Raw genomic sequence first — 27415 nt, 5'->3', positions numbered from 1 at the left:
ATGACTCTAATAAAGACAATTGAAATGATAAAAGCTTTATTCATGACAACACTGCTTGACAAGAACAACAGGTGTACTGTGCACATCAGTGTATTTTTGTTGCATTAATCAAAACTCTGTAATACTTAAATATATATTTGATATATAATCTGAGGACCATTTGAGTACCATAGGTCAGACCTGGTCTGTCCTACGCATCCAGTATTATTTATAAACCCAATAACATTAAAAAGTCTAATAATTTATAGAATTGTTTTCATTTAATGGTTTTGTTCACACACGACAGTAATGCATTAAATGCAAGATAGTCATCACACAAAAGAAAAGAGAAGCATTAAAATATGCAGTTCAGCCAGGGATATTACTTGACATATGAGAAAATAAACTGAAATACAGCAATTATTAATCATCATCATACATAATTTTATGTACATTGTCGGAGACTACCAAAAGAGGTAAACCAAAAGACAGTTTCTGCTTCCGTGTCCTGGGATTTAAGGGTTCTAGAGAACTCAAAGCAGACAGGATAAACTCCACCTGGAAGAAAAAAAACAAAATACAATGGTTCATGCAAGTTTTGTGGACACATTTACATGATGTCATACTGAAAAAATGGTGGATTTTGCTTACAGTAGATATGTTTTCAGAAGAATTAAGGCACTGCTATGGACAGCTCTCTTCCTCCATGAGAACAATCCCACTTACGCATGGTGCTTCACCCTCTACGCCCTGCAGAGTGGAGCTTTTGTCACCATCCACCTTTTCACCATCCTGTGATATTTTTTTTTAACAGAGAGAGACATATGTGTGCACACACTGAAGACTTTCTGTCAGACAACATAAAGAGGGGGAAAAAACAAGTCTGCACCAGTAGGATGAATAAAAACAGCTATACTGAAGGCAGAAAAAAAGGACTGTCCCTGTACAGTATAATATAAAAAAAAGCAAGAAGTAAATAAAATATACTGCATCATAATATGAAGGTCTAATATCAATTATTAAAGTCTATTTGTGTAATGCATAATGTACAATGTATACCAGCAGTGATACACATGGTCACCGGTTTACCATACATTAAGTAATTAAAATCTAATTATTCACAGATATTCGCTGTAGGTGGATTTTGCCCCTCACTCCCTCTTCCCCTCGACTGCTGCAGCTCATCTCACCTTTCTTTTTAAAATAATTTTTAAAAATAGTCTTTAAACCTTTATATCAAATGAATGTTCATGAGAATCAATAACTCCCCGCTGGTCACAGTGTAAAAGGCTGACAAAGCACCAGAAAGAAGCATCACAGCGGTTGCAAAAGTGGTTTTAGTTTCAAAACAAACCAAAGCAGTGCTGGGTTAAGTCATACTCTTATCCACTTCTACGTAACTCTTTTGAGGGAGAACCAAAAAGAGTGCTTAGATCAGCAATGCAGAGTGCTCTTCTACTCAACCGTTAATATATCGCTGTATGAGTATAAAAAAGCTATGAAAACCGACAGCAATCTCATGAGCAGTAAACAGTCCTTTAACAGCCTTTATTCAGAAATTTAAATCTAACTATGTAATGCTGTCTGAACTCACCTTGAGCTTAGACAGTCCTTTTGACTCTGGGACTGATGGGTGACTTGTAACTGGGGAGACGGGTGCTGAAAGCGGCAAACAAGCAGACTTTGGCCCATGGGGTAAGGACTGGCTTCTTTTCACAGCCGAGGACACTGCCTGAGCAAAGCGTGATGGGGTTGCAGGAGAGTAGGGCCTAGGAGCTGCAAAGCTCCTTAATTTTTCCAAACTTAACCCTAAGCTTGGCTCTTTAGATGGCAAACTACTTTGCCTAGTGATTCCCATAATGGCTGTGTTTTTCCCTGTGGGACTCAGCTCAACATTAGCGGCCCCTGCTGTGTCCTTTTGACATGACACGGGAGGTGGAGGAGGAGGAGGAGGAGGGAGTGGCAACTGTGCTCTCTCTGCACTTGCTTGAGCCTCCCTCTGGCCAGAGGCAGGACTGCCAGTGAGACTCTTTTCCGCTGCTGACGTTACATAATACCCAGGTGTTTTTTTGTGCTGCGCCAAGCGGAAAGAACCAGGCTTAGGTTTAGTTGCGGGTGGAATTTTCACCTCCTTGACCTTGACTGGTGAACCTGCTTGAGATGCCTGATCAGCCAAGGATGAGGTCTTGACATCAGCTTTAGGTAAATGTGTTGGTGATGAGGAATGAATGGATTCAGGTATACTTCCGTTAACAGTGTCTTGGGTAGCAGTAGTCACAGTGCTAGTCAGAAAGTCTTCCCTGGGTGCAGTAGAGTGCAGCTCACTTTTATCCTTTGAGACGTCTGTCTGCTCTCTCGCTGCTGTGCTATCCTCCAGCTGAAGAGAATCAATATTAAGTCCCTCTTCTGGAGCTCCGTGAGGCGTCTCCAGTGTCAGTGCAACTTCAAAATATCTAAGCTTCTCCAGAGATTTCTGAGGCACGATGGTATACGTCGTCATCCCCACTTTGGGGATGTAGTCCCTTGTCAGCTCGTTGGAAGGCTTGGGCTTTGGCTCAGAGTTTGTAGCATAAATAGACTGTGCCTTTGTCGTGGCGGGGGCACTTGGTGTTGAGTCTTGGCATGATGAGGTCTCAGAGGTGTGGGATAAGGCATGTTTGAGGTCAGGCGGGTCCAGTTCCTCAGTCGAAGTAGCCATATCTTTCTTCCCTGCTGATTCAAAAGCAGGAGCATTAGGTGACGGAGGACCTTTGTCCACAGGCTGTTGTGGAGGCACAGGTAGTGGTGTGACATCTGTTTGCACTTGAGCATCCTCTCCAGTGGGGCGTGATGTGCTGGTGGCTACGGGGCTCTCCAACCTGTCAGTCTGTTCCCACAGGGTTTCAGTGTTTGCGTTGACAGAGGCCTGCGTTTCCACATCCTGCATCACAGGCACAGGGAGGCTGCTGGGTACAGTGCTGCAATCACCTTTAACACTTTCAGGTGTAGAGTCTTCACAGGTGGGCTGTTTGCTAACATTTTCAACTTCACATGGAATATCACCTGTACAGAGAACAAAATTTGTCATGTGAGATAAGTGGCTTTCTTTGTGAAAATACACATACATGGCATCGCAAGGCAAAGTTCAAAAATACATATTAGCAGGTATCTTATGTGCGACACACATATGAACCACTATAATCCATCTTCAAACCCACTATCTGCCAGTTCGGTTGACCCTGTGCCATCAGTGATCCTGACATCACTCAGAGCTGCAGAATTGTTCACTGTGCTCTGCAGTTGACTGTTAAAAACAAAACCAAAAGAGGGAATTAAAAGTGTTGCTAATACTAATGGAAAAACATGACTCGAGAAGTCACACTAGAGTTCGTACTTGCCATCTGAGGACAGATCACAAGACTGATCTTCCCCACTGCCCTCGACGGACATTGTGCTCAGTGCTTCAGTATTTGGGGATGGGGACTGCAGTGAAACATCAGCTGACGCTTTGAGGCTGCCGTCCTCTCCCTGCGTATTACTAGCAGTTGCAGACATTACAGAGGCAGTGGACTCCTCTTGCTCCATGATCTCCTCCAGTGTGTTAGCAGCTGAACCCCCTGTAAAACAACATCATGAAGAAAATGTGTATTATGGGGAAGAAGTTGTGTAAACAATTGTCGATATGGCTTTTAGAAATGGTATGACAATTTTTAAAGTCATGTAATTGCCTTTAAGGTATTTTTCATTTGTTTTAGTCATTTTGTTTCCCTGTCATATCCATATGAGAAACCAAGCATCCAGCTATGTTTCTCTCATACTACACATATTCACCCTCTTCAAAAAAAAAAAAACCACAAGGATCTTGCGATGATTGAATTCCACTTTCTGTTTTACATTTCAGTCTCCCTTGTCCAGCTCCTAATTTAGCATTTGAAGGATGTGCATCACAGTAGTAAAGGAATTTCAAGGCTACTTAAACAAAACTCAGCCTCTGATCTCTATACCTACTGAGCAGCAACGGGTTGTTTAGGAAACAGCAGAGGAAGTGATCTTTCTCTGTGTTTGAAAAAATACGAGCAAAGAGAGGATGGAAAAATGGTGTATACATGTAGATAACAGTGGTAAAAGTAGCAGAGCGTTGTTTGGATACAAAAACACAGTAAGTACAAATATGTAAGGAAAACAAGTAAAAGAAAAACACATGACGAATGTTGGCAGTAATTTAAAGGAGAGAAGAAAGACAAGGAAGAAAACTGCTATCTTCACGGAGTGTTTGGGATGTTGGATTTACAAGAGGAAAAATAAATGATCTATGTTTGTTTTTCAAACCTTAGTTAATTTTCTTTTTGGACAAATATTCTTGTTTTTTTCTTTAAAATGCTTTGTATACAGGACGGGTGGAGCTTCCCTCACAAGACAATACAATGAGTCTTTACACAATTACAGGAAAGTATATCAAAGCAAGTTAATTATACCCCACCAAGGAAAAATTCCAGGGAATTTAGAAACTACAATAATTTATAACGCAGCAAAAACGAGCTTCTCTGAAAGTAAATGTTTTCTCACAATGTATGTTTGTAAAAATTATGCACTGCTCAACAATGACCACTAGGTGGCACAATTAAAGTAAAAAATGTAGGCTCTGGCTGCAAAGTTTGACAAGAACTGTCTTTGTCTTTTGAGGCCACATGAAAGAACATTACACAAACGCCACTATGTCATTTTCAATATAGCAGTGTAACATTCAGAATGTATTACTGAAAAAAAGAACAATGAAATTGCACAATTGTAAACCCAGCAAACCTTGCACATTTTCATCTAGAGGAACCGTTTCTTGGACAGCAGCACTAGGGGACAAGGGGGGTGGAGGAGCTTTCCGTTTGGTTCTCTTCAGTGAAGACTCTGCTGAGGACCCACGACTTAAACCAGCCATCTATGGCACATCAACGGATTTAATAAAGTTAATAAACACAGAAATCACACTGCTGTCAATCTAACATTCTGAGCTATGCTACAAGATGTCAGAGCTTAATATTCGGTCCACTCACCAGGTCACTGTCCATTTGAGCACTAGGTTCAGAGTGGAGTCTCCGGCGAGTGCCGAGGTCCAAGGAGCAGCTCTGAGACACGAGGATGGGGGGTTGGGGTGCACGTCTTTTCTTTGGCACATCGGCGAGTATCGTAGGGGAGCTGAGCGGAGAAGAATTTGAGCTCGGCAAGGCCATGCTGAGTGGTCGAGGTTTGCTCACAAGCACAGGAGAAGCTGGGGCACTGGCTGTCATTGCCTTTAAAGAACAAACATCCAATCAGAACCTGATAAGAGAACTGTTGCCAAACAACACAGTGCACATCAACCAATGGCAAACCAAAGTAAACAAACCTCCCTCTGAACATTTTAAGTTACTTAATGCTGCATTACCTGGTCAGATTTTTTCTTGCTTTTCCTAAACTTGCTGAAGAGGCCTTTGTTTTCTTCTTCCTTCTGATTTTTATTTTTTCCTGGTGAGATTGTTCCTGGGGGAAAAAAACACCATTGCAAGATAACATTAGTCAGAGATATGACAGCTCAGTTGATATCAATCACACAGTTTACAAACTGAAATACCTGCATGGGTCGGTGAAGCTGGACACACTGGAGAAGCAGGTTGTCCTGCAGAGCCAACAAGCAACAAGCAACAAGATTTAGCGCAGAAAAACACAAAATGTTTAAAATGCTAAAATCTGCAAAATCTCATGGCAGCCACAGCATGGTTTGACTTTTTTAATCCATTATTACTCACTTTTAGTGTCTTTTGCATAGACCTCCCTTATTGCATAATCATTCAGAGAGCTGGACAGGTCCAAAGGGGCCAGTGATTGGACATCTCTCAATAGAACTGTAGTCTCAATGTCAAATTCACATTTCTCACAGATGGCTGGTAAGTGTTCAGCCAGGGGCACTCGGGGGTCGACTCGTAGTATAGTTTTCTGGGTGTTTTTGTAGTTTATCACCATTCGAACGGTTGCCTGCAGAATACAAAATGTGCCACTCTGATAAAAATCTCAACAAGAACAGCAAACAGTTTTGTCAACTTGTGTGTTTAATGTACCTTGGGCATCTGGGGACTAATCTTCTTATTTTTATCTTCTCCTTTGGGTTTTAGTATGATCTTCTCCGCATCCAGAGTTCCTATGAGTGCATTGGGCTTCAGTTTGGTGTTCTTTCTGTTAGCGGTGACCAGTTCTAAGGTGTGGCTCGATGGGTTCAAGTGATACTTTGCACAAAGCGTCACTAATAAATCCATTAGAGGTTTGCTGAAAAACATGAAAGAAACGATTAAACAAAACCAGTAACATTTGTTCAGCATAAAAGGGGAGAAATCTGGTTACATTTCAGTTACAATACAAAATGAAACAGGGAAATCTTTTTAGCATTTTGCTTTAAAAATGACTACAACAAATTAATCGATTATCAGAATGCTAATGCAGGTTAATTTACTGTTGATGAACTAATCGTGGATATCAAAGTTGAGTGCATTTATTGTTTGAAAAGTTACAAATTAAAGAAGCTGTGCACAGTGGAGCATGTGGAAACAATACAAAGCACATTTACAGTAAGATAAAGTAGCAGCAGGAGCTCCACGAAGCTTTCCTGACAGCGATAAAAGACTTTAAGCATAATGCCTTAAACTTAATCCTCAAAACATTAACATTAGTGTTAATTGTGTTGCTCAAGCACTTCGATCAAGTTTAGAAGGAGAAAAGAAGGTAAGGAATTCAGGCCTTAATCTTTTCACACTGGGTTGGTCTCCATACTTTCTCAGCAGGCCAAGGTGCAAAAGACAGCCAATGTTTGTAAACTGAATGCATTGTGAGAAAGATAATGATATCTTAAGTAAACTCTGCTGATGGAAAGTATGAGCTGCGTACATACAGAGCTTGTTCTAAAAAATCTTTGACGTAGAGGTATGTTGACGCATGCTGGTCTGATTAAGTGGTGCAGTCAGGTAAAGTGGTGAACAATAAGATTTGTACGAGCTCGCTGCACTGTAGCATACAATCAAGTGATAATCTAGCAAGTTTGAATCCTTACTATCCTGGGAGAGCAAAAATGAAGAGATGCAATCAGTTTTTATTAACTCAGACCACACATTCAGCTACTCCACCTCTCTGACTCAATCTAACTGGAACTGAACTTCATCTGACATCAGTTTAAGTGTAATACTGTAATGTTCAGCATGAACAAAAGCGCAATGGTGTTCTTGCTCGAAGACCAAATGTAGTCATGTCTTACATGTGTGATTCTAAACATCACACATCACGGTGAAGAGATACTGATTTAGATGCTGTGGTCTACACCGTACCTTCCAGGGACTGTGGTCATCTTTTCTTCTCCACCAGGCAGAACCACAACCAGGGAGAGCTCTTTATCAATAAGATTCTCCTTCTGGTCCATGGTTAAATGAGGGTTTCCTGGATACCACTGAGAGAAACCTGGGGAATCCAGCTTCTTTAGTCCTGGCGGGGATGGTGCTCTGCTTTTGGTTGACACCCTGTAGTTGTACAAGACGTTTAAATTATTCTCAGCATTTGCATAAAATCTAACTTTTCCTCTGGCACAGCCAGAGAAATGAAAACTTCGGACACTGGGAATGGTTTTACACTTACGTACGAGTGGCTATTAATAAACAACAACAACAACAAACATTAAAATTGTTTCTACTATCTCAGACAATAATCTGATTGAAAATCAAAGTGCACCAGACAGCATGAAAGGAATCCTTTCTTCCTCAGGTTTTAGAAAGCGGCGAGGCTATTACATGAAAGAGCTGAAAGTCCACTTTGCAAACAAGTCACAAGACAACCAAGTGGACAGATTTACTCACTGAGCCTGAAGAAATGGCTGGGAATGGACAGACATGTGAGAGACACTGATCAAAAAAAACCCCACAGTTTCTGTATGTGCAGACTCTGTGTTTCATAGTGTATGGAAAAAATGTTTTAGTGTAGTGCATGTTCTTCTTTGTGAGGCAATACCCCATGCATTAGTGAAACATCCCTTGGTGTGTGTGTTTTGTCCTGTTTCAGGCTGACTGTGACAAATGCAGTTCAATTTTGAAGTGTGTTTTTGAGTGTTTGTCTAGGGTTAACATTCCTGAAAACTGTGTCAATACAGTGTGGGAGAGCACAGTGGCAGTCATGTGAGAGTTACAAATTGAACAAATAGACCACACACACACAAAAATCCTAAAAAATAAATGTTCACTAAATATTACATAGTTTTGTGTCAGCTAGCCAGCTGTTAGACAGCCATGCAAGTTAAATCTCTGATGCATTCTTTTTCTGACAATTACACCATTCTCACAATACACCTGAGCTTGTGATAAAAACCAGATGTCTGTAAACAAAAACATTTTTTTTATTTGAACAGGGTCATGATTATAAGGTTTTAAGGCCTAGCTGTGACACATTTTGTTTTGTGCGCTCGAACTAAAACGCTGTAGATGTTACGATAACGCAGCGAGGCGAGTAAACGTCTCACGATTTTACTGCAATTTCATCAAGTTGTTCAGTGAGCCAAGAAATCAATGGCTTTAAAAACTTTCAAGTGTCACATAATTCAGTCAGCATACAGTTTAAAAAAAAAGGGTTTTGCAGACCCAGAATTATAGCCTGTAAAGTCTCACGTGGGGGCACTGCTTATTCAAACAGAGGAATCTGAGCAATGCAAGGTCACAGTCTCCACTGAGGCACGTCTCGCAAAGGATTATTAGTCTTGCTATGGGGGCAGCTGTTCTTTAACACAATGACTATGACATCTACTCACTCACATACACACCAAGACACATTTCACACATATTTTACACATATTTTGATGTACATGTGCTGATCATAACACCAATACACAGCAATTGCCATAGATATTGTACAAAATTACATCAGCACAACCCCATGAGCAACTATCATGTGAATTCCTGTCTCAGTGATGTTATTAGAAATGATCTTTTCAGAGATCAGGTATCTGCCTGGATCAAAGAGTCCTAAGTGTCATTTTAACAGAAAAAAAGTAACCTCAAATAACATTCTGCTAATAATTAGCCTAATTGTATAAAGTTGGGAAAAATACTGTTGTGTCAATACAACTACATTATACTACCATGATAGAAAACTCATTACCTTCCAAATACAAATTCGACAACATTATCTAATTATCCTTCTCATGTGTACAAAGTGCTACAAAAGGCCTACAATGTTTCTAAATAACTCTGCAGTTCTACACTAGAGAGTGCTGGGAAAAATCCGTTACTTAAGGGATGGTACGAGTTTGACAGAAAAAGTTCACAAAACTCTAACTGAAGTTCGTTACACTTGAAAGAAGTGAGTGAAGGTAGCTGTACCCACACACTCATGGGGCTAATATTTTAGCATGCTATTGCTAAAGTAGCTCCTGCTGCCTCAAGACTCAGGAGGCGTCTGATATCATTAAGCATTTATTTTCCTAGTACTTCCTTTATCTGATATGAAATAACCAGAGTTGTTATTAGTTGTTACATTTGTTTTCTAGTGCATAGTTAGATGTTTAATAATTTCAGTCACAGCCTCAGTCGTATCTACAAATGTCAGAAACAGCTTTTTTCATGCATTATTGTCTGCTATTCCTCAAGCAGCTAGATGGAATTTATCAGCAGCAAACAAGGCAGTATCCGCCTGCAGAGGAAGATACACAATAATTTGAGAACCTGAAAGAAAAGCTGAGGTTCCAGAAAACCAAACAAGCAGAATGCAATGGGACACAACAGAAACATGCTTGTTTATCTGCTCATCTTTGAGCCAGTAGCACAAGAGCCAGGACAATAAAGCCACACAATCAAACACAGACGATAATAATTACTGCTGTGACTAGTGAACTGCTTGTTGTAACAAGCCTGAAACTTTCTTGGCAAAATACAGAACATCAAGTGTACCACGATGGTCTAGGGATGCAGACTTCTCTTCTTGAGATCCCTGGATTTGGTGACTCCAGTTATTCCTAAATCCAGTATGTTTTCCATTAGCTTTTCTTAACTTCTTAGTAACTACTAACTAGTTTCAAACTAGTGAGTTACTAAATCGGATCACGCCAGTAAAACCTAACCTCACAAAGGCTTATGTAATGTGTGAGCATAGACATAAGCATAGTGTAAAACACAGACATAGTCTCCATGATGTCACCCATAGGTTTGTGCCTGACTCCGCCTACTTCCTGACTAATCCAGAAATGAGCAAAAAAGGTGGAGTCCACACATGCAGGACCGTCTGCTATTACTGTTAGTAAAATGAAGTGTACAGCAAGCCATAGCTTATTATTAGTCTGATATCTGCATGAAAAATTCTTCAAAAAGGATCAACGCTAAAAACACAACTGAGAGGTCAAGTTCACAGACTTGAACGCTTAGCAGACAGCTTGTAACGAGCTGTCACTCACAGCAGCCGTGCACTTAATTATGCGTAACGTTAAACTTTAGTGTGCGTAGAGTGAGTTATTTAAAACTCACGTAAAGACAGATGAACATCTAGCAAACGACACTCATAAATATTTCTCAGGAGTTGCTGGAAACCAGCCAGAGTTAGAAGTGAATAATGAACAGATCATTTATCAAAAGGCAACTGAGTGCTAACACATTAGCCATAACAGCACTATAAGGGAAGGCTCTCTTGATACCTCTATTTTCTCTATGTGTCAGCTTGTTCTGAAGTTCATCTGTGTTCGAGTACATGAAATTTGATTTATGAATATTATTTTGATGAGTATGATGACTAAATGCCTCCATATGCCTGTCACTAGTTCCACCAAATATACCTAACCAAACCTGTTCCAGTAAGGTGTTGGCTGGCAGGAGGTAGACATAAGTTGCACTACTGAAACATCTACATTCAACGTTTGACACATATAATAAATGAATTAAAATTTAGTCATAATAGCTAACATGTGCAAAGGCATCACCCAAGTCCCCTTAGGTAAAACACAGCAGATTTATCAATCAACAGTAATTACTTCAGCAGTTCTGTTGATACTTTGCAGCCGGCGATAAGATATTTGTATTTGAATCTGCCAAAGTAATGATTTGTTTTCTACAAGCCATTCTGAGCATTGATGGTTTGGATAGACAAATCAATGTAGTCCAAAGTCTTGCAGATGACTGAACTTTATGCTGACTCAATTTTTTTTATTCAAAATAATAATAAAAAAAATCACCATAAAACCTCCTAAACATGTCAATGCTACCTTGAGAATCTATTTTGGCCTTATGTGAATTTTGCTTTAGTCCAATCCTCACGGCTATTAGATTGATTTTGTTTTTTTGGGCATGCATGAATAAATATCTTCTTTATCTTCAGAAATCTGACATGCACACTGGCCACTATCCGTGTTTCCAGACTGATAATTGAGTATGACACACAACCTGGAGCAAATCATCAGTTTGTGTGTGTTTGTGGCTTTCCTTTGCATGCAATCTTGCCATCTCTTATTTTTGTATCACATTCAGTCTGAATGCTGTCCACCAGAAAACTCACTCATTTCAGAATTACCATGAGATTTGCTGGTAATGTTTATTGTCCCCAAAGGACAAAACACGGCAACAACAACTGCATAATGTAAGAGGCAGATTTCCATAACATTTGCAAAGCACACAGATGCTCCACAGAGCAGAGTGGTAGTCCCTGTCTGAGGCTCAACATTTAATCTTTAGCCTCCTGAAAGGTCTAAAAACAGCTAATATGACACTATGTACAGTCATACAGTATTATGGGATGTAATTGTAGTGCTGTAATTGTAACACTGCCGCCTCTAAAGGACCAGCAGTGGTGCTTTACACAGTCTCGTCTTGTGAGTAATACTGACGTGTAGAAAAGTAAGCCCTGTCATCCCCAGCTGGACAGTTTAAAAGGGTGTAGAGGACAGTGCTGAACAATAATATACAGATTACACACTGCTGGTGTGGAACCAACAAATATGACTATGAACGTTATGAATTCCCTGCATTCCCTGCACATATGTCAACAGACAGACTAGTTTAAACAGACGCTCACATTGTGGTCTCCACTGTGTACAAAGTCCTGATTCATGGCCCTAGCTCTATTTGGCAATAGGATTATAATCCTTTAGCACCGTGTCTAAACTTTTTATTTTTCCACATATTTTAATTCTCCACAATTTGGCCTTGTAAGCATTTAATTTCTACAGTTCTAATGGATTTTCAATGGAAAAAAAAAGAAAAATCATGTGATATGTGACTGTGAACGCCCCAAATAGAAATAATTAATAAATAATAAGTATGGAAAAAAAAAATACACAAAAGCCAGGCCTCAGGTTCAGGGCCAGCCCAATTTGTACAGGTGTGTCATCAGTGCTTTTATCAAGACACTTTGAGCAAATGACAGACATGGACACACAGGCTGGCTTGTTTTTGTCATCTAAGCCTGGGTTTTCTCAGAGGCCCGGGATGTGTTGCGAAATGTGAAGAGACGTGTTGAAGCTTGACTGTGCTGATGCCTCACTCACGTGGTTTCCCTGGGAGGTCTGACACTCACAAACAGGCCCATTCAATACCACAGGACGTGCTCGACAGACATGATCACAGACTACCAGGAAATAACAGGCCTGTTGTCAGTGTTCCATTTGTTACGTATCATCGCACAGCAGCAGCGCAAACAAATGAACAATTGAAACAAATATGCACAGTTATAAATAAATACTGCATGCTGTGATGTGTTGAAAAGCCTCCTGGTTTACCTGCAACTATCAACCCATGTTTGATGTGAACATGTGCACGATGAAAAAAAAGTTTTATTTAGCCTCAAAATGATAAAGGAAAACTTCAGGATAGTATAATATCCAGATGCTGCTTCTGGTCTAAAAATACTTCAAATACCTTTGTGTTTTTGTGAGAGACTGGAGAAGAGAGAGAACTTGAAGAATGGTGGAAATACATGTGTCCTTTACTATAAATGATAAAAACCGAGGTGAGATCTGTAATATCAGCAGGAGTCAAACAGCTCGACAAAAGAACATCCAGATTCCCTAAATTCCATTACACCTTGATCCAGCTGGCATGACTTTGACCAGAAACATTTCAGTCACTTTTCTGTACTTTTTGCACCCAGCCCATTAAAATCCCCGTAGGCAAATCCTGAATCGAAAGCAACAACGGACAGGTGAGAGCAGCGCAGAAAAATAACCAGACCGAGAACTTGGCTGAATGTAATTTTGCTTTAAGATTCTGAGAAAGTGCAGGATTAGCAAACATGCCCACTGTGGTATGTTAGCAGCTGCTGGAGAGCAGCTCGGCCCCTTGGGGGATGTTGGGTTGCTGCACAAAGCAGCAAACAAGTTTTCAAAGCAGCCCTTCTGCTCAGTCACAATTTCAGACAACACCCCGATTATTTTAAAAAAGACGAGCAATACACTCCCAGGACTCTGGAAGCAGTAGTAGGTAGCTACACAGTCAAAATTTACAGGCTCAAACTTGCCACAGAGCTGCAGGTCCAACACACCCTACACTTCAAGTCAAAGCACACAGACACACAACAGACTAAATGAAAACATTCAGGACAGAAAAACCTATCAAGGACCAGTCAAGCTCTTTTAAAGGAAGCCAGTGACAGCACTGTGGTTCTGTAAATATAACGCTATGAGCACTGCAGGAAGAAAGTAGCAGAAATTTGGAGAGCAGGTGTTACAGACCTGCTTTTCCTCTCAGGTTGCCAACATTTCATTCCACACTCTTACCTCTTTGCATAAGGTTGTCTCCGCTCAAATAATATCCATTCTGCTCTGCATCTCCCATGAGTAGTCAGACGTACTAAACTCTAATCAGTATAGCTTCAAAGGGCCCACCTTAAAGCCACGCCCCAGCTGTGACATCAGAAATCAGCTAACCCTTCCACCGAAATCCTGTCGGCCCCCTGACAGCGTCTCTGAAAGCTTCAGCACACACTCCATAGGTAGCACTCCCCCCGTGGACATGAGCAGAAAGGTAAGCAGCTTTTCCTCCCTTTGCACACATGAACCTGTGGGTGGAGCCAGAGCAGCAACACAGCACCGAAACACACGTGAGCGCACATGTGCCCACTTTGGAAACTTGGACGGAGAGCCAATATGCTAAGTTATCACAATGTGTTTTAATCAAATCGTGTCAATTGAAAACATGCCAGTGATGATGTGAAGAGAAGCTGGGGAGTGAGGGGGGGCTCCTTTTTCATTAATTGCTTTGTCTTTTAAAATGGAAACCTCCCCACTCCTTAATTTAATCAGGTAAACTTCTCCTCTGTGTTTGTTTTTTGTTCCAAAACCGCTGCCAACTTCTCAAAACCACACCTTGCTTCAGCAGAGCTGACTCACTCCACAGTCATGTTAGAAAAGTCAGTTGAATGTAATGACAGTTACAGTGACAAAAGGCGTGAGAAAACATATATTTTCCTCATAGAAAACCGAGGAGGCTCTCATCTGGGTTGAGATGATTTGGTTAGTTTTCCTCACTTTGTTCACCTGCAGAATGCAGATATAAAAGGTAAAATTCTTCAATAACTATTTTCAGACAACATGGCACAAAGCTGTGTCTAACACCACGTTGTAAAGTCAACAAACATATTCATGAAAACAGCTGGGTCGAATGCTAGTAAAAGACGTCAAAAGAGGCTGTCAGCGCCCTGTACTTACTGTAACACCACAGCCAGACACAGCTTTTGTTTTTCTCATGCCATTGTTATCTTAATCAACACTTCACAATAGATCAAGATTAAAAAGCATTCGGTCTAATATGGGAAAACGTATCATTTGCCAATGAGTTGAAGAATAACATGACAGGAAGACAGCAAAAGCAATATGAGCAGGATATTATAACATTACAAATCATTGGATTTAATCAGTTGAGTTTTACTTCCTGAACTCTATCATGTAGAGTAAAAATGCTTTTTTCTGCAGATTTTATGGTGGAAGTACATTTAAAAAATGGTACTTGTACAATACTTAGTATTTTCTTCTTATGTTACTCCACTACATTTTCACAAGGGAATATTAACCACGTTTATTTGACAGCTTTAGTTTATAGTTACTTTTAAGATGAAAATTTTACCCACCTGATGAATGTTACAACAAGCTTTTTAAAACACAACACATCATCAGAGACAAAACCACGTGGTTTCTAACCTGTTAGGCTTCTGACATCTTTAAAAAAGCAGTATGTTGTTGGGATCATATTTCACAGGTCTCCAGTTGCTAACAGCATGACCAAGTAGTAATTTTTCCCTCTAAACTAAGTTGTTTCATTTCAGTCGCTTAGAGAAAAAGTCCAAAAACTGAAAACAGATTTGTGTATTTCTTCTCTTTTTGTCCCATTAATCATCTAAAGACGTCTCAGATTCATCTGCTGTCCCTGTATGTTGAACAATAAAGAAGTTAAAACTCGCTCCGTCTGCAGCAGAGACAGCAGTAACAGGCTGCTTACCCGTTGATGATTCAGTATTAACAATCTAATCTAATGATGTCATATTAAATAATAACAACATATCAGTCAGACGGACCAAACCAGTACTTTTACTTAAACTACATCACACTTAAACTACATTTTGCTGCTAATATGACGACTTTGACTTGTATATGAGTATTTTTACATTGATGTATTGGTACTTTTACTTACTTAAAGAATCTTAATACTTCTTTCACTACAGCTTGAAGCAATTTAAAAGCTATGGCTCTACAACAAATGTGACTTATGAAATCAGCACTCGTTGCCAGGCCTTTATCAGTATCCTTGCACTTTCGCTTAAGAATGCGCGTCCCTTTCAACAAACACCACCGCCAAATACCAGCAGACGATAAGGAGGCTGAGTGGTGAATGGAGATGTTAGTGCGTAGAATGAGGCCTGAAGGGGTGGAGTTAAGGAGCTGCACAGAAGGAGAGATGGAGAGGGGTGGTGGTGGGTGGGGGGTGGGGGTGGGGGTCCCTGAGGAAAGACAAAACACAGGACCAGAGCCACAGCTGGTAATTTGGTGAGAGGTCACTCACAGTAAACACAAGCTTTTAAAAGAGGGTCTGGAAAGGACATTACTTCATAAGCAGTGTGGGATGGAAAGAGATTAAGGAGAAAGCACAGGGACCCTATGAGAACTTCCCACTTCCTATGTGTACTGTTTATTATGGCAGGCAAAACAAAAACTTTTTCCCACAGCATCCTCCAGCGCAGTCACCCTTAAACTCAAAGTCTCAGGGCATCCTCAAATGATAATGATTATATATAATTCTGATGAACATTTAAAGGACAACTGGCTTCTCAGTACGGCATAAGTTTGTCAGGATCTGCCTCATTTTCACTCGGTATCAACACTCCCTGCAGTGTTCACTTCTGCATTATATGCTGTTCTAATACTTCTGTAGAGCCAGAGTAAGCTGGCAGGTCTGCCAGCCGGTTTGCTAATGAGATTTGCGATAACAGTATGCATTGCCCTCAATCACTCCAGTCTGGGAACTGGGGTCTGCTATGGTACATTAGCCTGACCTTATCTCAATGCAGCCCATATATTTTACTCTAAACACTGCAAAACAGATGGTTCTGCAATAAATGAAAGAGCACAGTGTGTGTTTTGGTCTCTGTTTATGCATTAATACATTTCTTTGAATTTAATAAATCTGCCAAGAAGGTGCTTGGGTTTGTGGGTATTCATTTCCAGAGAGCCTTACACAAGTTGAAAAACATGCATGGAGAAGATAAGGTGATTATCACTCTAACCCCGAGTGACATGACCAAATGTGCTTTTCTTTAAGTGAAACAAACATTTAGATAAAATAAACTGATGAGAAAGAAAGTTCCCCCTCGAGTCATAATTATAACTATCTCACTGTGTCCTTTCACCGAAACAACGCAGCGTTGTCTGCAGTGGGGCATCTTTCAAAAGACAAGCCAGCATGCTTTCCCTCTTTTGCTGATCACATGAACTGAGGTCTTCTAAAGTGAGTATGCACACAGTAACTTGGCACCAAAACAAGCACATTCAGTGTTTTATTTTGTTGCAAATTGTGTACACTGAATATTCAGTGTTTCAAGACTTCAAAAAGAAAACCTAATTGTACCTTCATGTTGCTCACTCGCTCTGACAGCTGATCTGATTTTCAATGTCTTTTCTTCAACTTCTTCTCTCTGTGTGGCTCATTTATAACCTATATTAATTTGTGACAAGTTTAATGTAGGCCCGTTGCTCTGTAATTGTAATGTTAAGAAAAAAAAAAAAAAAAAAGAAAGAAAGCAGCACCTCAAAGGCATGTTGCATAATGAAATACAGCTGGAACAGAAACAAAGTGAGCAGGTTTGCAACACAAAGTAGCTCTGCTTACTTTACTTACTAAATGCTTGCCGTTCGTGTGAATATCCTCACTGTGCATGTTAGGAGATCATAAGGTTCAGCTCATTACCAGTCTGATCTTAAGGAAATTCCAACACAGAGACTATTACAGCACAGCTATATCTACATGCCCAAACATCCAGGGGGGATACAACAGTATGAACACATGTACAGTGATAGTGCCATCTAGAGAGCCATCTCAAGGTGTGCAATTTTGTATTTCCTATTTGTTGTCATAATATTGCTTTGAGCTTGGATTTAGGATTTGTCATTGGTTGAATGACTGCTAGATAGCTTGTCAAGGTCTCGCAGCACAGACCTGTAGGGAACTCAACAGATGCCCTTTCGATAAATATCTCATCGACACAAGACAAACACTGATAATGGAGGTCAAGCAAATGAAGGCAATTTGTTCCTTTGTCACATAAAATGTCTGAGTGGAGATAAGTAAAAGTTCCTGTTGAGAGCACACAAAGGACTAATTCATGTTAGGTCGCTCTGAATGTTACGCAGGCTGAGAGTGGGAGGCATCCAACCGTTATGCCCTGGAAGAGTGCAGAACAGACACAAAGAGAGGCTGAGACCTTCAGCCTGTTTATCCAGAGCCCAGGAAGGAACGTGTGAATCCACTCTGTCTAAATAAGCTGCTGTGCGCACCATCAGTATTATAGAAATACATAATCATAATACTTTGAAGATAAAAGGAGAAATTAGCTATAATAACCAACAGAGCGTGTTTTCTCTATGATGCTTCTAATGGTCCAGCGACTGGTATTTACGGTCAATGCGTTGGCTTCATTGTGGTAACAAAGACAGCCCATTATGCCCCGTTGCCTGGATGTTAGGATTTCGTCTGTTTTAGCCCTGTGATGCTGAAAGCATTCGCAAAATAAAATGTCCCAGTGTTCAGAAGACACACCAGCTCCTTGCTAGGACAAGCTTGCTGGGCCATAATGCTGATTTTGCTCTTGCTTTATTACATCTAGTGGGAGGAGATGTTTGAATGACACCCTTTATGAGAGCAGAGGATCTGAGTGGGCTTTCTGAGGGCGACATGCTTTAGACCAGATTATATATTTTGCTGAGCGAACAAAACCCTGTTGTCTCTCAGGATAATTTTGAGGAGAAAGCCCTGCAATGTTTGTCTAGCTTGTCTTTGGTGTCCACAGGATAGGAGTCTAAAGGCTGGTCTCGTGTTGTGAAATGTCACCGCAACAACAAGTGACCGTCACCGAGTTTCAACACTTGCGAGTTTCCACAGTCACTCCTGCCATAATTTTTATCTCTAGACTCATGCGAGCAGCTGTGCCCGAGGACTGCCTGCATGTGGGGAAACAGCTGTGGGGATTCACAATACCTTAACTAATTCCACATTCTGCCCTGAGGAAAGCCAGCCATGTGAGATCATGGTTTAAGGTGTGTCCAATTAGTGGAGGCCAGCTCCGAGCAGTGCGCTGCTAGACTGAGATATGAATAAATGAATATGCCTCTGGAAGATTTACAATTAAGGACCACAGTAAAACAACAGTAATTCTGTTAGCTACTGCTGTGTCTGCTGTGTAACAGCCAGTCTGGCAGGGTCAGCATTTGGATAACAAATGTAGCGTAACTTTAAGGGTCACGTGAAATCTTCACATGTGACTGCATTTGTAAAAATGAGAAGCGGCGATTTATTGTCTCCAAATACAAGAAGCCACAAATAAGACAGAGAACATGTGCCCCCCACCCCACCCTCCACACACCCAGAAGCTTATGGAGGAGTGCGGTTTACTTTTCCAAATAAGAGTCAAACCACAGAGAGATTTAGATAGTCTGCTACTCTCCACTGCCAGGGAGAGAGCCTGTGCTCCCACATTACACAGTGCTTATGAAATATGAATGCAAGTCACACCAAGAGTGTTTTTTTTTTCTTTTTAGTAGACTGTGTATGATGTGCTTGAATGCTATTTTTACAAAGGGGAAATTGCAGTGCACAGGGAAGGACTGGAAACTTTGCATAGCTCATAATGGAATATCGGATTGGAAACTGTCATATGTTCAAATTCTCCATCTCACCTCTAATTTAAATCTGAAAAGCTCAGCAGATGTCATTTTAATGCCAGAGGAGTGAGCAGTGACTCTGTTTAAAAAAAAAAAAAAAAAAAGCTCTGGAAACTCACTCCCTCCTTTTTTAATGATTCCAACCACTGGAATACAAGCAGCTGACATCATCTCCAAGTCCCTGAACCAAAACTGATGGGAAATTCCATCATGTCATATACTCTGAGCACTTTTTACCGTGATTTACTCTGACTGTTGGACATGACGAATCAGTATTTTATAGGATATCAGTTTCAAGGCTGCATGATTTCCACAAAAAAGGGGTGGGAGGGTATTCAGGCTCATCACAGTCAGAGACAGAGGAGGCAGAGTGTTTTGCCTGCAAAATACTTCCCATGACCTCTACATATGGTCAAGGCAATTTCTCAGTAAAACTGGGAGAGAGCAGGAAATGAGGCGAGTTCAAAGGTTGAAACGTCTGCAGCAACTGTGACTTTACTGAGATGCACTGATTGAGGAGAATGTTGTTTGAGAGCTGGTTGTGCAGATGCATTATTTTACAAAGGTGGTTTATGCTGCTACCTTAAACGGTTGCTTCCCTGCTCCCAATTGTTGTCAGCACCACATTAGTTAACCAGACTCAGGTGGAAAAACTTAATTTTGGTGCATTATAGTTGGGTTAAATTAAAATTAAAAAAGCAAACACCTACTTTTCAATGACTTTCTATTTTTTATACATCACCCTCTCTATATTTTTATTTTACAAACAATAAAGTTAGGATCATTGGAGCTTTAGCTTGGCTAAAACTAAATTAAAAATATTTCTTAATTTCCAGCAAGAAAAGGCCACATGACACACATGGTCTTCCCAAGTCTTATGGATTTTCTCCATCACTGACAGATAGAATACAGACATATGACAGCCGGTAATCCAAGTGACAGCTCTACATACCTCAGACCAGAGCTCCGTGGATGGGGCAGAGATCCGTGATCGTCCATGACTAAACTCATTGGTTTAACAAAATCCCTCGGACTAGACAAACACAAACAAAAAGCACAATTCATTTTTAGTAAGAGTTTACATACTAAATGTTGTAAAGGCCGGTCTAACGTGCTGCTTTCAAGTGATGCAAACCGGGCAAATACTGAAATGTGGGCGAATCCCACATGAGGTCATCAGTTTTTCAGTCATATGAACCGTTTTTTCCTTCGTTTTATTGGAAAAAGGCTCAACTGTTAAAAGTATTCACTGATCGCGTCTTACCTTGAATAAAGCTGGTTTTCGACGCGGCTGTCAACTTCCATCAGTCTTCAGTAGAGTAACGTTAGTTGTAGACTGCTACAAACAGATTTTGTTAGGATAAATGATCCATAATTCCGCTTTCAAGTTCCGCGTTTTGCGCCTTTTACGCAAACCGTTCCAGTGTGGAAAAGTATTTCTCTGCAGCTTTCAAACTTCGCATTCAGACATATCTAAATCACTACGTTCCTGACACCATAGCCAGACTGCCAACTTTTCTCTGTACATCCAAGAGACACTTCATCGCAACATGAGATGTAAAACTGGGGCGTCTCTCTCAGATCCAGTTTACATTCCCTCCAGGATCCTCATGAGGCGTTCGGCATAACGAAAACCCTGCTTAACTTCACATCCTGGGAAAGACTGCACAACCCAACACGCCGTAAGAACAGCACATGTAAATCCACTCATTTGGTTTGAAATCAGCTGTAAAGCAAACAAACAAACAAACAAAAAACAATCATAAGCGTTGCTGTTTTGTACTTCCTTTTGATAAATGCTTTATTTGTCTACAGCGACATCGTGTGGTCGGATTAGGAAACAACCATTTCCTCCCCTGTGTAATAAAAATAATCCAATATAACAAATAATTCCTCAAGTAACTGGACACCTTAACATTACAACTGTATGTGATCTCATTCCGAAAACATGCAGGCTGCTACAACAGCAGTACTTTGGAGCCCGGCTGCAGCAATTTGCTCCTATTTAGGTTCAAGAACGTTAGCAATGCCGGGCAACGATGTTTGCCAGTGAGGCCTTGTTCATGCTCAATGTTCACTTTCATCTCTGAAGTGCTGGATGTGGTTCGGGTCAGGCCTCTGCCACACCGACCTTGACAACACCTTTCTTTGTGAACACGACTTCTCATCGCATCATGACATCGCTGACATTGGCCTTTTGGCTAAGATCAAGTGTAGTATGTGTTCAGTTTAATGTCTGATACGTCCTCTATAAGGGACAGCATATTAAATGGATTTTTAGTACTGGGAGCTGAAAAAGGGGATTGCTCCGTTCACTCCACGCATCGACCCGGTGTTGCAGTGCTGCCGGGCTTGTGATCGGAGGGTCGCTGGTTCGATTCCCCCACTGGATTCCCCCCCCGTGCCCTTGAACAAGAACTTAACCCCCAGTTTGCTCCCCCGGCAGCTTGATAGCAGCCCACTGCATGTAATTTGCTGGGTGTTGCATGTGTGTTCAAGGATCGGTTAAATGCAGAAGCCAAATTCCGTGTGTGTATGTAAAAATATATATACTGCCAATAAAGTGATTCTTAATGACTTGTGTGATGGCACTGTCATGCTGGAGGCACATGAAAAAGATTCCAAATACAAAAAGGTATGCAGACAGGGGTATCCATGTGCACACAGTTTTCCATGTAATTTCAGTTCTGTTAACAATAAAAAGAATAAAAATCATATCATACAGGCGGTACGGTGCCAGACACATTGGCGTCTGCACAGTAGGACATCTCCTTTCCGTGTGAGCAGTCCTGAGGGTAGAGGCCAGTCATGATCAAGCCGGTGATCATGACAAACAAGCCAATTAGTATCAGCGCTGTGGATATCAGGTTTTCACCCTGGAACCAGCTGCCGGTGGAGAGCTTGAGGAAGCATGCGGATGGAATGATGAAGATCAGAGGTGTGGCGCTCAGAACGCCCTGGATGATATAAGAGAACACCATTAAAATAAAACACACACTGAGTTAAACACTCATACATAAAAAGTGAAATGTAGATAAGTGCACACTGGCTGATATGACTTACATTCAGCTCCAAAACAACTCCCAGACAGTCAAAGGCCAAAGATATCGACGTGCAAACTGCAACTATGAGCAGCGTTATGGCCACATGCTCGGCTTTTGATAGGTCCCTACTGCAAATGACATTTGACAGCACCTAAGAAGAACGAGATTATAAAAATGAAGTGGATCTACTGCACACATACTTGACTTTATGTGTTTTCTGCAATTAGACAAAACAGTTCTAACTGACATTAGCACTGAGACAATGCCAGTTAGCGACAAGCCTCTACAGCTAACATTTTTGCACACTCTTTACACACTGAGCAACTCTGCAGGAACAACTGGATGTCATATACTTTCTTTCTGGTGATTTTATAAGAAAGCCTCCGAAGCTCAAAACCTGCAAACACCACTTTCCCTCACATATGTAAACGTTTAACTGTTAAATTCTTAGGCCGGCATATGAGAAAGTATCACTTACCTCTCGTGTAACAAAACACTCCAGTGGAAATGTGGTTATTATGCTGAGGCCAAAACAGAAGCGACCGAATGTTGCGAGGTTATCATCTCTGCAGTAGTTCTCAAATATGTCTCCTTAAAAGTGAAAATGTGAGTTCAGGAAAGCACATTTGTGATATTAAGAAGAAATTAGAGGTATGTAGTTCAAGATCTCTTATATTCATACCTTGTGTGTAGCCAGTAAAGGTGGTGTAGCCAGCAACAGCAAATGTGGCACTGATCATTAACGCAGAGCCTACAGACACATGGGTGACCCGAGACCAGTTGGCCAGTGTGGGCTGGTCCAGGGAACCATAGATGAGAAAGCTGTTGTGGTGGCATATAAAGGCTGGAGAGGCAAACAGGGGCAGAAAATCAGAGCTCAGATAATATACAGAATAACATAAGCAGACTGAACTTTTGCACGCAATTAAATATCTGTCTCAGTTGTAGCCACCTTGAATGAACCAAGAGAGTCTCTTCCCTAACTGCTGAATGGATTTAATGGCAAATTAAGAACATCCATCCGCTTCAAGATAAAGAGACTGACAGCTGTGACTGTCTTAGCCCTGGCTGTACAACACTGTATTTTCACAAGGGCATGCACATCTGAAAGGCCCTCTTTGCAGCGGTTGCAGATATTGTCATCAAGGCACTAGAGAGTCAAGGCCATAATTTTCAACACAATGTGTGTAAAGGCGCACTTAGAGACGAGCTTTACTCACAGGATGCACTGATGTGCCGCTCAGGAGATGATGACAACAGACGTCAGTTTAACGACATTAGATTAAAGCTGCATTAATCGATTTCTACATCCACTAAGGAGTAGGAGAACTCCAAAACAAGCTTAAGTACACCTGACATCTTCTTGCTTAAATGAAGTTGTTATGACGAACATGTTAGCAAACAATCACTTCCATTAAATCCATTAGACATAGAGAAAATCCAACATTCACGGGTCCTTTAGCTTTGTTCTGGTCTCCATAAAAGCCCTGAGAAGAATATTTTTGAATTGCTAGGTTTGACTTCGTTCCGCAGGTACTTTGTCAGCTCTTTGGTGCTGGACAAGTTGCTGACAGCAGGGACAAGACGTGTCTGAAATCATGTCTTAACGAATGTCCCTTCGTTTACACTCTATCATCAGCATTGTGCAGACAAACTCACCAAAAGACATGATACCAGCTGCCTGAATTGCGTTTGACTTTGCAAATGCCCATGCATTCTCTGTAGGGGGACTGGAGAATGACATTCACATTCAATATCAAGAAACACAGAAACAAATGATTCTGTTTGTATGATAGCATTTTACTGGGTATTTGTCAAACAAAAAGCACACAGACGCACACACAGAGTTCAAACATTTAAATTAAAATCATTATGGATTAGCGAATTGCAGAATATTCATTCATACATTTGGGGTCCAAAGGTAGCTGCTCTGATGATTACAACGATGAGGATGGTAAGTGTCAGCACCATTGACAGGAAGGACACCTGGTAACACACATGGATGTTTTACAGGCATCTTTGAAATCACTAAACGATGCTGACAGCTGTTTCAAAATCAGACTCACCTTCCCGAGTCGCTCGATGTTTCGATAAAGCGAGAGAGGCAACGTGAATGCGATGGTTGACAGCAGGATCACAAAGTGACGCTCTGCGAGTATGTGATCAGGACCGACTGCAAACACATGGCGACATGCACATCCATCATTTCAAGCACTTCAGTATTCAATACCCGCTGTGAGTGTTGTTATTACGAGCTTGATCTACTGTCACGTGTCGCTGTGTGGATTTTATCTGAGGTGAAATAAACTTCATGCAACAAACCTCCTGGTATTCTCTGAAATACTTTGGTCAGTGTGTCGCCAGTTGTGATGTTGTAGCTAATCATAGCTGAGAACAAAACAAAAAGAACAAAAATAGAACGGAAGAAATAGGACAAAATCAGACTATGTTATTAACCATAAAACTGTATATCAATTATATAACAGAAGCAACTTTGGATTGATCTACTTATACTAAGCAACTTACCAATGAAAGGATAAAGGAACTGCAGTCCAGATAGGATCAGAAATCCAGGGAAACCAAATGTGCTCTGAACCAGCGACTGATAGCTGTTTGTCCCTGACATGTCGCCTCCTTTGATGAGTAAGATTATTGAATAGTCTGCCACAAAATGCAAATGTAATGTTATCAGGGTTTTTGCTTTTTATTTTTTCATTCACTTGACAAATTTGTGTCTTTTCATAATGACAGCTTACATATACCCACCCGTGATGAATGCAACAATTATCAGCAGCAGAAGGCCTAAGGGGAGTCCTGCCTGGCTCAGTGCGTAAGGTAAACCTGGTCAAAAAAACACAAACGAGTAAACATACACACAAGTGCAGCTGAAGAATTCCTTCAGAGGATGTCAAACGTTAACACACACACTTAACACAACTTCATGTTAAGGACAGGATGACAACATGAACTTCACGGAGTGACAGTTTGTTCGTCCCTCAGATTCAGGAAGATCATGCTGTTTAAAAATGCAATAAGAGCTACTTATGACTGTAAAAAAAAGAGCTAAAAATAAATAAAAACTAAAAACAAAAGATTATGTTATTAAATGGAGAATGAATTTACAGACTAAAGACAGCATACTTAGAAAAAAAGATTATTAAACGACCTTTTGTTGGAAAAATCAGAAGTTTATCTCAGATTGTTTTTGTGTTGTGATGCTTTTGCAGTGCACAAAATGAGTTCCAGTTAGAATAAACACTGAATCTTAAAAACGACCTGCTGATTCCTTGTGTGTTGTTTGTGAAACTGCATACTGACTTCGACGAAGGGGTTAAAGGGGAGAACAAGAGGGGCAACAGGCGGTAGTCATATGATGCGGAGGCTTCACCGCCGCAGGGCCTGAACGGTATGAAAGCTCCACAGTGAGCAAACACAGCTGATTATTTAAGTGAATCATTTCAGCATTAAGATTGTGATATGCTATGATTAATCACCCATATAAACAATTGCATTTAGTTTAATTGCTGGGTCTTGTCGGGCAATTGAAATGTTTGAATGATTGAATGGGTATTTACCTATTATTCCAGATCCTATGATGGAATTGATGAAATTAAAAGACGCAGATATCACCGAACTTCTTGCCTCTCCTGAAACTTTTTGTGGAGGAATTAATGTGGCCGCTTCTTCGTTGTTTGGCTGGAGAATGAGAGCTCAAAGCAGCAATGAAAACAAACAAACAACAAAACTCTCACGGCATCACTTTAAACTTACCTGCTGAGCCATTGTGAGCATCTGCTGGTCGCGGATGTGGGATGTGTGTTTTCCTCTGTGACTTCGGTGTTTTACTCTCACATGTGTGTGTGCCTGTGACTGAATAAGCTTGTCAGAAGCCTCCAAATTTTACTTAGCAAAAGCCTTACACCTCAACAGCGCCCCCGGTTGGTCAAGGGGCCACTCAACCTACTCAGGAGTTTAAAAAGTTGGCCGAAGATGACCGCAGCTGATCTCTGAATCGCCACCCATCACAGCTCGGCTTCGGCCTCGTCCCTTACTGTCTGCCCCTCCAACACACACACACACACACACACACACACACACACACAGAACAAAGCGTCTGCAACAGAGACTCTACAGTCCCACTGTCTTTAATCCCTCTCTGTGCTGAGTTAGACCTCTGGACATCGTCATGAAACACAAATCCACAGTGCTGTAAACTTTTGACACATAATGTTGACACTTTGTCAAACAGATTCTGAGGAGCAGGTTGTACTCTGACCCTGATGCCAAAATATGTACAACATATCTTTGAAATTAGGATTTAAAGGATTTAAAGGATTAAAGCTGACGGTTAAAAGACTCCTTTGTTCAGGGACAGGAACGTTTTTGGAGATACACGGCACATTAAGAAGAAGGAGAACCGTTTGGAGAGTTGTGAAATTTATTGTCCTTTTTGATGCTTTTTTTCTGATAATAATAAATTATGTTCATGGTAGAGAAAACAGTGGCCACCTCAGCAGAATCAAACAATTTTCAACACATAAACATATGAAAATAAGCAAGAAACAGTTTACATGACAAAGTGAAAACCTGATATTGATCTGAACTGTTCATTTTGTTAAAAAATTTTAAAAAATTCTAAATTCTAAAACACTTCAGACTTATTTTGTAATTAAAACTTTACTTGAACTCATAATTTCTCTGCAGCATGTATTTCAGCAGCAAATACATCATAAATTATTTAAGACACATGATGGAGTTCTGCACAGATTTACATCCATTTGAGATGTTTATTAATGTTTAATATTTGTGAACATTTATGAGTTCTCCTATGAAGACAGCTTTGTTGTGAGTACATCATATCAGCATCCAGTGAAGTGGAAGTCTTTTACAAACACTTACAGATACTCATAACTAGTAAATGCTGAACGGGTGGGGTTAAAATAATTTCTTGTCATGCTATTTGATTTCCATACTTTCTATTTAGGCCTACACAAAGTCTTTATGTTCTGTTTTA

General features: G+C 40.7%; 2 protein-coding genes and 1 non-coding gene across 4 annotated transcripts; 1 reads left to right on the top strand and 2 right to left on the bottom strand.

Moving 5' to 3' along the window:
- Positions 1-19: 19 nt before the first annotated feature.
- cobll1b (cordon-bleu WH2 repeat protein-like 1b) lies at positions 20-21076 on the bottom strand. Of its 2 annotated transcripts, XM_046403139.1 has the most exons (14): positions 20622-21076; positions 20310-20390; positions 7302-7490; positions 6048-6252; positions 5739-5964; positions 5564-5608; positions 5378-5472; positions 5007-5243; positions 4762-4891; positions 3353-3575; positions 3177-3262; positions 1574-3021; positions 631-771; positions 20-537 (listed from the first exon to the last, which is right to left on the bottom strand). In XM_046403139.1, the coding sequence occupies exons 1-13, from the start codon at positions 20660-20662 to the stop codon at positions 664-666; spliced, it is 3114 nt and encodes a 1037-aa protein (XP_046259095.1). In that variant the 5' UTR covers positions 20663-21076; the 3' UTR covers positions 20-537; positions 631-663. The 2 variants fall into 2 exon arrangements, with proteins under 2 accessions (XP_046259095.1, XP_046259097.1); XM_046403141.1 differs by lacking the exons at positions 20310-20390; positions 20622-21076 and adding an exon at positions 13709-13930.
- A 460-nt stretch (positions 21077-21536) lies between these two features.
- LOC124067688 lies at positions 21537-21722 on the top strand. Its single transcript, XR_006844795.1, has one exon. It is a non-coding gene; the product is annotated as a U2 spliceosomal RNA (small nuclear RNA).
- Positions 21723-22007: 285 nt separating this feature from the next.
- slc38a11 (solute carrier family 38 member 11) lies at positions 22008-26209 on the bottom strand. The gene is made up of 12 exons (XM_046405135.1): positions 26173-26209; positions 25977-26097; positions 25168-25242; positions 24928-25062; positions 24724-24789; positions 24468-24574; positions 24308-24387; positions 24061-24131; positions 23084-23245; positions 22880-22992; positions 22421-22552; positions 22008-22314 (listed from the first exon to the last, which is right to left on the bottom strand). The coding sequence occupies exons 1-12, from the start codon at positions 26191-26193 to the stop codon at positions 22075-22077; spliced, it is 1323 nt and encodes a 440-aa protein (XP_046261091.1). The 5' UTR covers positions 26194-26209; the 3' UTR covers positions 22008-22074.
- Between the last annotated feature and the right edge of the window lie 1206 nt (positions 26210-27415).

The sequence above is a fragment of the Scatophagus argus genome, chromosome 11 (genome assembly GCF_020382885.2).
Source record: "Scatophagus argus isolate fScaArg1 chromosome 11, fScaArg1.pri, whole genome shotgun sequence".
Lineage (NCBI taxonomy): Eukaryota > Metazoa > Chordata > Actinopteri > Scatophagidae > Scatophagus > Scatophagus argus.
This window is presented reverse-complemented; position numbering and strand designations above follow the sequence as displayed.

Excerpts from the sequence above, each read along its gene's own strand:
- slc38a11 (XM_046405135.1), bottom strand. The coding sequence starts at position 26,193 with ATGCTCACAATGGCTCAGCAG. Across the intron at positions 24,388-24,467 it reads ACATCGAGCGACTCGGGAAG|GTGTCCTTCCTGTCAATGGT; the intron begins GTGAGTCTGATT and ends GTGTGTTACCAG. Across the intron at positions 22,553-22,879 it reads AGTGTTTTGTTACACGAGAG|GTGCTGTCAAATGTCATTTG; the intron begins GTAAGTGATACT and ends CGTTCTTCTTAG.
- cobll1b (XM_046403139.1), bottom strand. The coding sequence starts at position 20,662 with ATGGAAGTTGACAGCCGCGTCGAAAACCAGCTTTATTCAAG. Across the intron at positions 6,253-7,301 it reads ATGACCACAGTCCCTGGAAG|CAAACCTCTAATGGATTTAT; the intron begins GTACGGTGTAGA and ends CATGTTTTTCAG. Across the intron at positions 5,473-5,563 it reads AGCTTCACCGACCCATGCAG|GAACAATCTCACCAGGAAAA; the intron begins GTATTTCAGTTT and ends TTTTTCCCCCAG.